General features: G+C 41.5%; 1 protein-coding gene across 1 annotated transcript in view; it reads left to right on the forward strand.

The window, feature by feature from the left end:
* Nucleotides 1-16,667, forward strand: part of LOC309701482 (uncharacterized protein) — a 2,150,955-nt gene that overhangs the window by 1,534,324 nt on the left and 599,964 nt on the right. Inside the window, exon 25 of the mRNA XM_082525718.1 lies at nt 4,554-4,730. Within this exon, the coding sequence (XP_082381844.1) occupies nt 4,554-4,730 (177 nt within the window). The remainder of the gene's footprint in view (nt 1-4,553; nt 4,731-16,667) is intronic.

Raw genomic sequence — 16,667 nt, forward strand, 5'->3', positions numbered from 1 at the left:
CTACATGCTGTGTACAGCCACTCTCCTGAGCCTGTATTATATACACAGCGGTTACAATGACAAACTGAATACAATCTCATATCTACAAAACAAGCTTAGTCAAAGTTGCAGCTACGCTTATGAACATGGAGAAAAAACAGGCGAGTTATCAGCTCACCAGCTACGACTAAGAACAGCTAACCAACTATCCTTGAGATCTACAATGACCAGGGAATAAGGTCTACAGACAACCAAACTATCCTTGAGATCCACAATGATTTCAATAAGGTGTTTGATATTCCCTCCTTGGGAGAAGATGCGATCGCTAGTCTGGAGGAACCTGTCTCTAATGTTGGAATTGAAACGGCCGTACGGAGCATGCAGTCTGGAAAATCTGCTGACCCGACTGGTATCCATCTGATTTTTTCATAAAGTTTTCTGACCGACTGAATTCACTGTTAAAATCAACTTTTGAAGAATCCTTCCTCTCACAGTCGTTGCCTCCAACAATGCATCAAGCAGTGATGTGTTTAATTGTAAAACAGGAAAAAGACCATTTAGATTGTCGTTCATGTCGTTTAATATCTTTGTTCAACACAGACACCAAGATCCTGGCTCAAGTGTTGGCCCGTCGCTTACACAAGTATTTGTCCTCCATTATTTCACCAGACGGGCTTTATTAGGCACTCTTTTTTGAACATTAGAGCTCTATTAAATATCATTTATACCCATGTTAAAGGTGATACATTGGAAACTGTCATTTGGCTTGACGCAGAAAAGGCGTTGGATCGGGTGAGATGGGATTTTTTTTTATACGCTTAAAAAATGTGTCTTTAATTTTGTATCTTGGATAAAAGTATTGTATTGCTCCCCTCTAACAGCCGTCCAGACTAACAATAATCTGCCCCCCAGGACAGGGATGCCCTCTGTCTCCTTTTTGCCATTGAACCGCTAGCTGTTGCTCTGAGACAATGTGTTGGTGTTGAGGGAAAACATCGACGGGGTATCGAACATGAAGTCTCTCTTTATGCCGACGACATGATTTTATTTATTTCCAACCCATCGAACAGCCTCCACAAACTTTTGGATAGACTTACAATAATAATAATAATACATTTTATTTATAGGCGCTTTTAAGAGCCTCAAGGTCACCTTAATGCATACTTAAGGAATTTGGGACAATTTCTGGATATAATGTGAATTTTGGGAAGAGCGAGGCAAAGTCTATCTGTACGACAACTGGGGAGTTTTGTGTATTTTAGCCCCTTTTAAACCCAGCTATAACAAGTTTAAGTACTCGGGCATCTGGGTGACAAGAAAACCACAAAGACTTGTATAAAACTATCTTCCTTTATTGTCGAAGCTTAAAGAGGATTTTGGAAAATGTGAGTTTTGCCCCTTTATATTTATGGTGGGAATGCAGAACAAGGAGCAAAGATGAATGTGATGCTGAATCAGCAGAAGACTTGGACTAATTTGATTCCAGCTTTGATATCATTGATTTCAATATGTCCATTTCTGTCACACTTCACCTTTAAAAGTGAAGCCATGTGGTTCCTGGAAGGAAAAACACGACTTTTTCAAGTCTTTGTCCTGTTTTTATGAGAAATGTACGACTTTAATGTGAAACATTCAGAGTTTTTTCTCTTGTTGTGTTTGTTTGAAGCTGCTTCCTGTTGGCTTCAGCTGTTTGGAGTTTCCATTTTCTAAACTTCTACATTCTGAACCTTCTTCAGCTCTGAACAGATGATGAAACACTGAATGATTTCAAGCACTTTGTCTAATAAACTTACATCTTTCATTCTTTATACAGATTGAAGAACTGTGGTTTGTCAGAGATCAGCTGTGATTATCTGGCAGCAGCACTGAAGTCCAACCCCTCCCATCTGAGACAGCTGGACCTGAGCTCCAACAACAAGCTGCAGGATCCAGGAGTGAAGCATCTGTGTGGTTTCCTGGAGAGTCCAGGATGTAAACTTGAAACTCTGAGGTCAGTCAGCATGTTTTAGTTGTGCTGAGATGAATATGATGTGAAAGTTGTGCTGACACTAAACTGCAGACATCAGGCTGATATTATACTGATCCACACTGAGGATCTTCATGGTAAAGTCTGTTTTCTTCTTCTCTGGTTTAGTCCATTGACTGCAGCACACGCGGCCTGCCCACCTTTCCTGATTCAGAGAGAGGGGACCCTGATTAACTGTGTAGCTTCTTCCTCACAGTTCTAAGTATCAGACACAACAATGAATAATCCACAGCTGACTGTCTTTAGCAGGTCAAAGGTCACGGCACACAGCAGACAGTCAGAAATATTCTAACTCTGATCATTTATCAGTTGTGACACTGTGAGACTTGATCAGAGGTGTGATCATCACAGCAGAGGCCTTTGTGTCAAAGTCACTGAGGATCAAACAGAAACACATGAAGCAGATTTTCCTCTTCTGGCTTTTTATAGCAGATAACCTTCAAAATATTCTGCAGTCGATCAAAAACTGAAGCAAACCATGAAGCAACATGTGAACATGAGCTGATGCTGCTGAAGTGAAGCAAAGTTACAGAGGTTTGATTACAGACACAGCTGAGAGTTTGTAATCTGTCATCATTTTAAAAAGTTTCCATGGAACAGCAGAAATGAGGCTTTACTGTCAGAGGCCGACAGCACTGAACACAACAGCAGACTGGTGGCTAATAAACAGTGAATGATGCAGAAACAGATGTTTGAAGCTGTTCTTGGAGTACACTGAGAGAGAGAGAGCTGTGCAGGCAGGAACAGCCAAAGTCAGAGAGAATTCATGAGCATATTGATCAAACGTGAAGCAGAGTTTGGATCTTCTTTTGCTGCTGCTTCACTCAGTTTTGGTTGGAGACAGATGAAACCTGCAGCTTCAGGATCTGTGAGCTGTCCACTTTCAGCCCCGACGGCGTGTCCGTGTACGTGCCGTCGAGTGAACGATCCACGCTCTGTGTTTCCATCTTTGTGTGTTTAGCTGCTCTCATTTACTGTTTTATCTGTTTGCTGCTTGTTGAAATAGTTTGTGAGCTTTAACCTGAGATTCTGGCAAAATACATTTATATTAAACATCGATTCAGGATTGAATGAATCAACATCGTTTTATTCAAATTAAAACCATTTAAATGGGAACATGAATTTTTTACAGCCGCCTCTAATGCTGGGTAATGTCAGCTGGTCCATGTGCAGCTGGCTGTGAGGGTCAGGGAGCGTCTACAAAGTGCAACACTGAAAGAACATCATCAGAATCAGAATCAGAATGGGGTTTATTGCCAAATGTTGAGCAGGTTTACAACATTAGGAAATTGCTGCGGTGCTTCAGTGCAAACATAGTGTCATAAATAGCACTTAAATAGACATGGAAAAAAATAAAAGTAGGGATAAGAATTAAAAGTGCTACGTGGGAAGATATATACATGAGTGCAGGTGGTGATCAGTGCCAAACATGGAATGATGCAGTGAACACAGCGTAGGGTGTTAGTGATGGGAACAGTCATATGGTTATTGTTCATGTGTCCGACAGCAGAGGGGAAGAAACTGTTCTTATGGCGAGAGGTTCTGGTGCGAATGGACCGGAGCCTCCTGCCTGAGGGGAGCAGGTCAAACAGACTGTGTCCAGGGTGAGAAGGGTCAGCTGAGATCCGAGCTGCACGCCGCAATGTCCTGGAGGTGTACAGGTCCTGCAAAGATGGGAGTCTGCAGCCAATCACCTTCTCAGCAGAGCGCACAACACGCTGCAGTCTCTGTTTGCTGCAGTCTCTGTTTCATTCATCCATAAATATTGAGTAAGAACTGGACTCTCATACAGCGAGACTCAAATGCCTTTAAACATCAGCTTATCCTGCTGATCCAAGTCCAACACTGAGTTTGTAAAAACATGTTTGTCAATCATTTTGTTTGGTTTCTGAGGAAAAAGATTCAATAACTTGCTGCTAATACACAACATTTCATCATATTTCCTCATAACCCTCTTTTGTCTGACCATTTGATCCCATTTGAATTTGCAATAAAGGATCCACAGAGTTTGGTGACAATAATGACAGTAGATGTTTGTGTGAAAGTGCTGGAAGCAAATGAGTGTGTGATGTTCTTTCAGTGTTGCACTTTGTAGACGCTCCCTGAGCACTGGTCTCACAGCCAGCTGCACATAGAGACCAGTGTTGTTAGTCCAGGTCAGAAGATGACTTGTTGGAATGAAAATGAGCTTGTAGTTTGTCTGCTTTAATAATGTGACTGGAAAAAGGTGTTGGACTTCAAATATGTCCATTTCTGTCACACTTCACCTTTAAAAGTGAAGCCATGTGGTTCCTGGAAGGAAAAACACGACTTTTTCAAGTCTTTGTCCTGTTTTTATGAGAAATGTTCGACTTTAATGTGAAACATTCAGAGTTTTTTCTCTTGTTGTGTTTGTTTGAAGCTGCTTCCTGTTGGCTTCAGCTGTTTGGAGTTTCCATTTTCTAAACTTCTACATTCTGAACCTTCTTCAGCTCTGAACAGATGATGAAACACTGAATGATTTCAAGCACTTTGTCTAATAAACTTACATCTTTCATTCTTTATACAGATTGTGGGACTGTGGTTTGTCAGAGATCAGCTGTGATTATCTGGCAGCAGCACTGAAGTCCAACCCCTCCCATCTGAGACAGCTGGACCTGTTCTACAACAACAACCTGCAGGATTCAGGAGTGAAGCATCTGTGTGGTTTCCTGGAGAGTCCAGGATGTAAACTTGAAACTCTGAGGTCAGTCAGCATGTTTTAGTTGTGCTGAGATGAATATGATGTGAAAGTTGTGCTGACACTAAACTGCAGACATCAGGCTGATATTATACTGATCCACACTGAGGATCTTCATGGTAAAGTCTGTTTTCTTCTTCTCTGGTTTAGTCCATTGACTGCAGCAGAACAATGTTCACATTTCAAACCTTCAAAGAAGAAGAAAAATCCTCCACTGGAAAATTCACTGTGAAACTCTCAAACTCTTCATTGCACCTTAAAGTCTGTGTGACACTGAAATCCAAAGCAAAATGTGCGTTTGCTTTACAGACAGCAGTCCAACACAAACATACACACATCATCCAAAACACAGTCCAACATCCAAATCTCCTCCACTGCCAGCATGAATGATGGGAAAGAGAAGGAGGAACACTCTGACATTCAGGGTTAGAATGAGTTTCATCAAGCAGACTGTGAAGATCAAAGCTGCATTAGAAAGCTTACATGAATGAATGAGTGGACAGAAGTGGACAGAGATCATCTGAAGCACTTCAAAGGCTTTAAATCAGCACATTTCTCTTTATTCTTTATCAACTCTGTTAGTTTCTCTCAGTTTTCTGTGGAATGAAGCTAACAGCAGGCTAATAAGATGCTGACCAATAGGTTTCTATTAAAGGTTGTAATTTGTATATGAAAAAGTGCTTTGGCTCAGCAGGGATCAGCTTACAGGTAGAATACAGCTGCTGGATGGGATTAGCATGTCATAGCTATCTACCAAACTGCTAACTGGGGGATTTCAGGCCATCTATGGATCATTTTTGCTAACTGTTTATTCAGCTTAGGCTCACAGGGCTGCAGCCTGTGCCCTAGCTGTCATAGGGCAAGAGGCGTGGTCCACCTGCACAGGTGAGCAGTCCATCACAGGGCCAACAGAGAGCGACAGAGAAGCACTCCCTCACATCCACACCTACAGCCAATGTAGAAGCACCAATGAACCTAAGCAGCATTTCATTGGACTGTGGGAGAACATCCAACCTCCACAGAAAGGCCCAGCTGACCAACAAGCTTCAACCTACAACCTTCTTGCTCTAAGGCACTAGTGCTAACCACTTTTGCCCATTTCAGCCCAAATCCTGCATCTTCCTGTTTCTGACTCCAGGCCAGCTCCACTAACACTTTCTCATCAGACACTGCCACCTAGTGGAGGAAGTCTTAGTTCCATTTGAAGCTTCAGATTACAGTTAGTTCCTTTACAAAGAGGTGGAGGTGGTGGGGCCACAGCACCATCATCACTGAGTGCCATAGGACACTTAACCTTTGTTTCCATATGCTGGGAACTTCCTGTTGTTCCAAGGAGGACTGGAAAATGTGTGAAAATCTCCCAGTCAGTTCCTCACAGCACACTTCAATCATTTCCCTCCCACAGCATCAGGACCAGGGCTTTTTCTCTCTTTGGTCCCACTAAGAGATTTCCACACAAACACCTCATCAGTGGGACTCTCAGAGCTACCAGCCCTTTGCTACAATCACAAAGCTCTTCATTGAAATCAATGATATCAAAGCTGGAATCAAATGAGTCCAAGTCTTCTGCTGATTCAGCATCACATTCATCTTTGCTCCTTGTTCTGCATCCCCACCATGGACTTCATTCCTTTCCAAGCCAGCCTTGAGTGTCCTTTATTCAGCTCATCCTCTGCTTTACTTTTACACCTGATTTTAGCTGCTTTATCTCTCTTTCAACAGGTTTCTGTGCCTCAATCTTTTTCTTCTCTCCCTCATAACAAGACAGCTTCTTCTGCCTGAGAACATGTTGGAGTGATTTACTAATCCAGGGCTGCTTATTGGGGAAAATACTTCCTGTTTGCAAAGTAATCCCCATTTTTCCCAGAAAGAAATGTCAGTAGAAATCGATGATCTAAGTGAGAACATGAGCCTTTCAAAAGTCCCAGTGGGTGCAGTCAAAGCAGTCCCTCAGTCCCAGTATAGAGTCTTTGGTCCAGACTGGAACAGCTGTGTGCCCAGTTTGAGCTCTCTTCAGTGCTGTGACCTGACAGAGCCAGAGGGGCCATCACATCACATTTAGAAGCTCCCCTGATGGAGCCACAACACATGTCCAATACTTAGTCTGTCTTGTTGGACCAACTGGAAGAAATGATTCAAGGACTTAGTCACAGAACAGAGATTCAAATCTCCAAAATCCAACTGGCTGCATCAGGACATATAGTCTGAAACTCTGCACAGTTTCCTGTTTGAAGCTGCTTCCTGTTGGCTTCAGCTGTTTGGAGTTTCCATTTTCTAAACTTCTACATTCTGAACCTTCTTCAGCTCTGAACAGATGATGAAACACTGAATGATTTCAAGCACTTTGTCTAATAAACTTACATCTTTCATTCTTTATACAGATTGAGTTACTGTGGTTTGTCAAAGATCAGCTGTGATTATCTGGCAGCAGCACTGAAGTCCAACCCCTCCCATCTGAGAGAGCTGGACCTGAGATACAACGACAAACTGAAGGATCCAGATGTGAAGCAGCTGTCTGATCTTAAGAAGAGTCCAGACTATAGACTGGAGACTCTGAGGTCAGTAGAGTGATGGAGTGAGTGGGTGGTGCTGTCAGCAGTATTGTACTAAACACAGTCAGTATGAAACAAAGATCCAGTGTTTCCTGTAAAGCTGCAGCTTCTCAGTGAAGCTGTGAGAGGAGAACGGTGACAGGCTTCAGGATTGGACACAAACACTTCCTGTTTCTCACCTTTATGGTCACCATAGTAACGGCTGACACGCTCTGATCAAACACTGTCAACAGCCAATCAGCTCTCTGAACAAAGCAGCACGCAGACCAATGACTGCATTGATTTCCAAGTTTAAAGCAGTGAAGAACACAGTCTGTAGGTGAGGAAGAATTTAGTGAGAGCAGATGTTTGGATGGAATTCCTCCAGTTAACAGCTGGAACCGTCCATCTGGATTGTTGGGCTTGTTGTTGGGGTTCCTACAGAGCTCAGAGTGGACACACCAAGGTTCTTCTAATGAATGAAAGTCCAAACTCAAACTAGGAGGGAAAAACATTTTCAGCAACTTCAATAAAAATCCAAAGATTAGAAAAAGTGAAGCAACAATGAGTCCTAGTACAGTCCCAGCACTGACGTCCCTGCTGCTCTTTATACTGGATGTGCTGCATCACTGACTGACAGCTGATGAAGAGTCTCTGGAAACACTCGTTTATCTCCTCTGCTCTTCCTCCTTCTCTCTGCAGGTGGAGGCGATGATGGTAAACAGGACGGTGTGTGTGCTGAGAGAGGAGCAGCTGTGTCCTGATGATCCAGAGAGGTTGAAGCAGCAGCAGCTTGTGTGTAGAGACGCTCTGACTGGGCCATGTTACTGGGAGGTGGAGAGGAGAGCTTCATCCAGCAGTGACTGACAGAGGAATGAAGTGCAGATGACTGTCAGTGCTGCAGAGTGAACTGCTCTGAGAACAGCTCCACTGTCAGACACAATGTAGAGTCCAGCATCAGCCCTGTGTGTCCCTCTGGATCTGACAGAGGATCATCAGTGTATCTGGACTGCTCTGCTGCTGCTCTGTCCTTCTACAGTCTCTGCACAGTCTCTGTCTCACTCTGGAAAGATTTTACAACTTGTTGTAATTACAGAACGTTAATATAATATTCAAACATGTGATCTTCTCTTTATTTCTGAATCTTTACCAAATAAAGAAAAACCAAACTAACAAACAGAAGCTGTCGTGTCCTTTTTCACCACATCTGTGAATCTTTTCTGTGTTTTTCCTCTTTTCCTCCTTCCTGCAGCTCCATCTTCATCATTCTGTGTCCAGTATATGTGAACACGTCCAAAGCATCTGAGCCTCATGTTACCCGTTTGTGTGAGTTACGCCTGTCGTTGTGTTGTGGTGTATAAATAAGGGGCAGGAGACAGCGCTGGATCTCTGAGTTCTTTACTCTCAATTTCTGCAACATCTGCAATATCTAGAAATGCAAACCTGTGAGCTGTGTGTGTTGTGCGTCTGCTCGGCCACCTCTCCTCCGGCCATGCTGGAAGCAGCTGTGCGTTTGACAGTTTTATCGACTCGACAATAATCGAACAAATTAAATGTTCAAAAATATCAACTTAAGCACTTCAAAGTCAACAAAAAGCTTAAAACAATGAAATAATATTTCACTGACAAAACAACAGCTCATAAGAACGATACACAAAATAATACAGAAACAAACAAATAAAAGTTATTAACCAGGATCCATGTTTTTGTCACAAACACTGAATCAGCTGATTCACTCTTTATGTTTCTGAGTTTGTTTTGTGATTATAGTTCTGGTTTCTGTTTCTGTGTCTTCACTGTGTCCCACGTCTCCTTACTTTGGACTCTGTGTTATATTTCCTGTTTTACTTTGACAGTCCCGTGTTACTGTTTCCTGTCTCGTGTGTGTAATTGGTCCCAGCTGTGTTTCCCTCCTGCCTCCCGTTCCCTGATTACTAAACTGCGTCCACGCCGCCGGCGCTCCTCTCCACAGCTGGATTCCAGGATTTCAGAGCATCCAGCTGTGGTGAGTGATGGAGACACTTTCTCTGCTCCCTCAGTAATCAGGACAGTTTATTGAACATCAGAGGACATAAAGGACTGTTTTTCACCTGCCCATTCTGAACCTGGACATTAAAGACTGCTGGCTTCAAGGACATTAATCCCAGTGTCAGCCAGCCAATAACAGCCTGTGTTTTTCAGCTCTTTAGGAGTCAGAAATGAGAAAGACACAGACTGCTAACCTCTCCCTGCAGGAAATAAGCTCCGCCTCTTCCTGTCCTGTATATGAGTGATTCTGACATGAGACACAATGAGTTTCCTGTTTATTGTGACTTAAAGCGAGCAGCAAAGACACTAAACTGTGTGTTTCCAGCTGAAGCTGCTTTTTGTGTTGCTCCCACAATCCTGTCTGAAACAGTCAGTGAGGAAAACTCAATGTGACTTCAGAGTGACAGAGGTAAGCGACTCATGTTGTAACTGACGTCAGACGCCGGAGATTTTGGTGGAAAATTAAAGTGAATGGTAGTTTAGAATTGAACAAATTCCTTTAAGCTTCAGTATTACCAAATACACTTATCAATAGTCTTCTAACTAACAATATTTGTCTAAATCATCTCCAACACCCTGGAGAACAACGGGGAGAGTTTAGAGGCTCTCCAAGATTACATTGATCAGTGCTTCCAGGATCTTGTGATGAAGAAGGCTCAGAGTGCAAAACCTTCATCAAAACCCACCTGAAGCTGCTGGAGGACACGGTGAAGAACATCGCCTTTGATAGAGTGCATCGCATCGGCCCCATGCGGGCTGCGACCGGGAGACCACGTCCTACTGTGGCCAAGTTCGGCCACTTCAAACAAAAGGAACAGGTGAAAAGTCTTCGTGTCCATCGGTGTTTCTCCACGTCTCTCTGCCTTCTTCGTGTCATCTCTGTGTTTCCCTGCTGCCCTCATGTTTTCTGCTTTGTCTGTTAGTTTGTCCCAGTTTAGGTTGATGTTCGCTTCTTCCCTCACCTTTGTTATTTTCACTGTAAATAAATCTCCACTCGCATCTCCACCGCCGTCTGCATCTTGGTCCTCATTCACTCCACCACACGACTGCTGCCCCAGCCGTGACAACGTTTGATGTTTCCTCTACATTTACTTTTAAAAATTATTTACTTTGCCTTGTTTGGTATCATTTGGTATCAGATGGCCGACTTCTAAATGGCCACCATGGTCACCACCGAACTTGAGGAGTTTGCCCCCTCACATATACTAATGTGCCACAAACAGGACTTTAACATCACCAACCATTCCTATGTTATTACAGTGTATCCATATAACTGGCCCACCCTGTACAGTTATGCTTTCATGTTGACATACTGTATTAACACAATTCAGGGAGGATTCTAGGATCAGAGCTTTGGGGGGCTGAGCACCCAGAGAGCTGCCCAGCCAACCAAGATACACTTTACTCGTCACAATGAGACTTCTTCCCCGTCTCTGTCGGTCCCTGCATCCTCCCTGTCCTCATCGTCTGTTGTCTTCGCCTCCTTTATCAGTCATCATAATTTTACCGTCTCTGTGCAAGTCTGCAAATTTCTTTATTAAATCAAAAGATTATTAAATCCATCGAGTCTCTCTGTGCCTGGGTCCTCGTCACAAAACATGACATCACTGTTTTGTACTTTTTAACAATTTAATCCCACATTTGTGAAAGAAAAGCAAAACACTTTTTTGAAAAGTCTGTAACAAAACCATCAATTCTGATCAAGGTTATTTAAATGCTGCCAAAGAAGAATGGATTGGAATAAAAAAAATACATATCCTAACCTTAATTACTGGAGGAGAATAATGAATGATGCTCATAGTGAGTAAGAAGTAAACTGAGTGCATATTTTGGACAGAGATTCACTTTTAATGTGTTTGTATAATATAATACAGATGCATAAAAACACTCCTGAAACAGAATAAATTATTACAAATAAATTATTACAAAATATTAAAAAATATTATGGATACTTTTGTTGTTAAAATGTTACCTCTCAACCAAGTTCTGCCTTTTATATTTTTAGTAGTGTGTCACACAAACAGGAAATATTGTCAAAAAAAGTAAGTAAGTGCTGAAGCACCCCCAAAAATGAACCAAAGCACCCCAAAAATGAACCAAAGCACCCCAAAAATGAACCAAAGCACCCCAAAAATGAACCAAAGCACCCCAAAAATGAACCAAAGCACCCCAAAAATGGGCTAAAATCGCCCCTGTTAACAAATAATAGCCCAACAGTCACTTTTATGCTTACTGTAGCTGTTAGCTAAAAACACTAATTTAGCCTAGTTTGCCCTGAATTCAGCTTTGACAGACATGATCGACTGTTTCCAGTAGAATTCCTCGTTGTCATCTTGTTCCCTCTCAGAGCCCCGTATGCTTGCAGAGACCCCTACAGCAGGGAAATGTGCCAAAGAACGTCCAAAACATTGCATTTTAGGTTTATTTATGCCTTACACACAATCCCAACTCTTTAGCTAACTTAACAACTTTGGCTAAAGTCTATAGTTAGTCTTACTCGTTTGTACAACATTTCTGGATCGCCACTGTTTGAAATGATATGACATATGACTCTCACTGAAACAGCAAACTTTGTAGAAAACACAACACTTCTGATTCTCTATCTAGCTGTTTGGTCACAGCTGTAGATTACATTATAAGTGGTTGTTCACTCTTGTCAATAATTACATTTCTAAATTCTATTTGTGCAGTTACATGTAAACAAAGTCCAATATTGTATCTAAATGATTGTGTTATGGTGGGACAGTTTCCAAATTTGTTGTATTATTGCACTAGGTATGATTGTGCAAGAGTTATCTTATCTTCCTTGCTTGCACCACACTCTTTGCAGAAATGGTGCACAGCAGCACTGCATCATGTTATTGTGTTGTATAATATACCAGAACTAATACAAAGCAACATCCATGTACACTATAGGTCCATGCCAATGTGCCCAAATGGAACCTCCATAAATGGTAAGGGGCGCAAAGGCACTTTAAGACCAGTGGGCACACCATCGGTGCACATCCGCTCGGATGCTTTTTTCTATTCATTTATTTCCCTGTTTATTTATCGATGCACAAAAGCAATTATCTCAGAGACACCATCCTCTTAACAGAGACTCAAATCAGGAACCTGCAGATTATTAGTCAGCAGCTTTAACTTCCTGTCTTTGTCTCACTAAACCTTCCACGTGGAAACTTGAGCTGCCCACTCAAGCACAGTAGGCTTTAACTGGCTCTGCTCAAGTCACTTCAGTATCTGAGAAACTGTCTCGATGCATGCCAAAGAACACTTTGACAATACGCTTGTGTTGAGTCAAATCCACCACAAGCATATTCTATGGCAGTTTAATTCCACTCCACATAAAAATAGTCACGTATTATTTCCCCCCACCACACTTCCTGCCAGTAGCTGGTGCCCCCACCCACAGTGCATTAGTGGTTCTCTGTGTTTAGTGGCTCACTCTGGGCGGCTGCTCGGTGGGGCCCGGCCCCCTGGCTCTGTTGGGCCTGTGCTGCGGGTGGGGTGCCCTCAGGTCTCGGCCCTCTGGGCCTATTTACTGCTCAGTAACATTTAATATCTATTATTTACTACTACTTACTAGCCTACTTACTGCATATTATTGGTTGTTGCTGTGGGTTCCCCACTGTGTTGGTTTTTCCTTGTGTTTTTCAGCAGATGATGAAATAGATTTTCAGTATTTTTTCTCTCTTCCTCTCCATCTATTTCTCTTCTTCTCTATTTTTCCCTCTTCTTCTGTTAACTTTCTCCCCAGCTTATCTTTTTTCTTCTTTCCTGACCCCCGTTCTGATTCTAATGACTCAAAATAAAGTAAAATCATCATCAAATATGACTATCAAGTGGACCAGTATAGCAAAAACCATAATGGTGGCAGAGGCCACAGAGCCAAGTGGCAGGATTTTCAACGTTCAAACCAGATAAAAAACAGAAATTAAATGGTGTTAAAAGCCATGAATTCAGGCAATTCATTCACAACATAATTACAAGTTTTACTGGACGTTAATATTTTTCTCTTTTTTCAGTGCAAAACAAACTAACAGTACACATGATGCTGGCAAGTTAAAATGTCAGTGTCTTTTATAGATAGCATGTCTAGCATCATAGTTTTATAGATCACGTAGTCAGGGTAAAAACTCCATCTCTGATTATTATTGTACATGACTGTGACATGCAGTGGCCTCAGCATCATGATGAAGGCGACCGGAGGAGATAGTTTGGTAGACATCGATGTTTTGCCGATGAAGGCTCATGTAGCGGTCCTCTTTGTCCTAAACAACAATTTACACTGTCATTTACATTTAATTAAAGTGCAGCTTAAAACACAGACATAATGCACTGCAGCCTCGGCACAATTAAGTGTAAAACAGAACTATGGAAAACTCACAAACATCTGGCGAGTTTCAGATCCTGTTAAGTTAGTTAGACCTGATCTGTTTTCTCTGTTAGGATAAAAACATCAGAGGTCATGGGGTGAAAAATAGCTCAAAAACAAGACTAGCTATGTCTACAACTAATGTGTGGTGTTTGAAAAGAACCTATGAGATACTTTGAACACCACAGTGGCTGCTGTATGCAGTAATGTGCTCAAGTGATTTCAAAGGGTCATTTCATGAGTTTAAGTGCGTCAGTAAAAGTTTTCACCTGCGAGGATTTCTCCTCAGGCTGTAACCACAGGTTATCACAGCCACACTGATGAGTGAAGCAGCAGCAGAAATGATGGGAACTGTAGCCATGAACTTCATGCCAGAAGAATCTCCATCGTCTGTTGAATGTTGCCACACACACAAAAAAACTTCATTTTGAAAACATGAAAAGTCACAAAATTTGCATTAACCTGTTATATTAAAGTGGAAAACATGTTTATCTTTTCATTACATTAGAGTTACAATTGCATCATTCAAACATTTCACTGATGAAATAACACCAAAGTTGTGATTGGAGCAGTGTGAGGTAGACTATAGTGAAAGCAGGAAGACTTGCACCCTCCTTATTTCACCTCTTGTGTCTACACTGAAACTTTTACTATGTCTAAAATAGAAGTGCATAAAAGTGGAAGGACAGTAGAAGGTAAACCACCAACATTGTTTAAGCCAGACTGATCTCTCTGTTTATCTGGATGGACATTGTGTTCAAATTATGATGAGATGTTTGTTCAAAAACAAAACTAGTCTGATACAAAGAGTCATGTTTGCCACAGTTTATTGTGTTTGTATTGTATTAAATCTGAGAGCCTGAGTTGGAGTATTATGACTGAATGGTCTCCATTACTGGGAAACAACTATCCAGTGTGAAAAGATGGACGTTTATTATAATATATGAATATTATTATATTAGTATGTCACCTAAAGTTTTATATACTTTAAAATGTTTCATAGAGCTTTATTATCCGCTCCCACAGTTCCTGTGCTTCTTGCTGAGCGTGTCTTGTTGTCGTGTTGATGGTTCACTGAGATGAGAGTCTGGTAGGAATCACTCGATGGCTGCTGAAGGTTTGTATAGGGCTGATCTGGCTCATCGTCATCCTTTAGAAAAGTGAAATATTTTAGGTATTAATCAAGTTCAACCCGGTCTACCCACACACTCTATTGATCTTTAAATCTCTCCATCTGTTGCCTGGATTATTTAATGTTTCTGCTCATTTCTGTAAGAGCTTCTTCACAAAATAAAGGACACTGAAGTTGGCACTAATAGTATTATAACACTAATCTGTAATTATCTATATAAGTAACATCCTAAAACATAAATGTACATGTTTTATGTTTACTGGCAAACTTTTAACTAGCTGCTGTAGATCGTAGCAATAAATTGCTCACCAAACCGTTGGGATTTTCAGGTACAGACACTCCAGATGTTCCTGACCTTAAGCAGCCACGTTGATAAGAAAGGATGTCAGCATTAGTGTAACACTATTCACATTCAAACAGAGAAAAATCAAGTAAGAACATCTACATTTATATTATCTTCTCTCTTAATAATGATAATTATTTTTGGAAGGATAAAAAGTGTTCATTCTAGACATGATGTTTAACACACACCGAATTCTCATTTATTGAAATGCGATGTTTCCTTTTACTTTCTCTACATCTATATCATCTTTGAATTACTGCAGCAAAAATAGTCTCACCCATTACTTTTCCTCCAGTAGATAAATCCCACGATAACTCCAGTTATAAAGATGATCACAACACCGGGCAGATAAACGGAAAAAGATTTGTCTGCTGAAGTGTGGGCCTCGTTTGTGTCTAAATCATTGAAAAGATGCATTTGTCAGTAAAATCATTTACTTTCATTCCCTGGAAATCAAAACACAAATCAAACACAGTTTACGTCTACTGAAACTCTGAGTGAAGTAATGAAACCCCAGTTTTATAACCACAGAGCTTTAAATATTGTCACTGTGCTCTTTTCTTTTGTCTTCTTCTTCTTCTTTTGCATCTTTTCTGAATATTACTATGAACTGAAATTGGTCCAGCTGCTTATATACATTCACTGGCCACTTTATGAGGTATACTTGTTCAGGGTGTAACACAAATATTTCAGTGTTCATTTCATTTGTCAATCACATGTCAGCTTCATCTTCCTGGTTAAATAAAGGTTAATAAAATAATAAAATGTCAGCAAATCAATGCTCAAACAGAGCAACATGGCACATGTTACTGGTCCCAGTGCTTCACAAACTGCTGATCTGCTGGGATTTTCCCACACAATCATCTCTGTTCACAGACAATGGTCTGAAAAATAGAAAATATCCAGTGAGCTGTGATTCTCTGGGTAAAAATGCTGTTTACACATCAAACCTTGAGGCAGAGCGGACCACACTGGATATCACTGCTGTCCTCTAACAACAGCAAGCTGAGGCTACAGTTTGCAAGTCTGGACAACAGAAGACTAAAAAAACGATGCCTTGCCCGATGAGTTGATTTCTAACAGTTCAGACTGCTGGTGGTGTAATGCTCTGTGGGGGATTTTCTTTGCAAACTTTGGACCCTGTAGTAACCACTGAGCATCATTTAAACACCACAGCCTGCCTGAAGGTTGTTGCTGACCACATTCATGTCTTTATGCCCAAAAAATACCCATCGTCTGATGGCTGCTTCCAGCAGGATACCACACCATGTCACGGCGCTCAAATCATGTACGGCCTGCGCAGTCACCAGATCTCAATCCAGCAGAGCACCTTTGGGATGTGGTGGAACGGAAAGTTTGCTTCAAGTAAGAGCAGCTGACGAATCTGCAGCAACTGTGTGATGATGTAATTTCAATATGTCTTGAGAATCTTTGAGGAATGTTTTTAGCGCCTTGTTGTGCCACAAAAAATGAAGACATGTTTGATGGCTGAAGGTGGTCCAACTCGGTTCAAAGATGTACCTGATAAATGAGT

This window comes from Aulonocara stuartgranti, assembly GCF_965226115.1.
Source record: "Aulonocara stuartgranti genome assembly, chromosome: 23".
In the NCBI taxonomy this organism is placed as follows: domain Eukaryota; kingdom Metazoa; phylum Chordata; class Actinopteri; order Cichliformes; family Cichlidae; genus Aulonocara; species Aulonocara stuartgranti.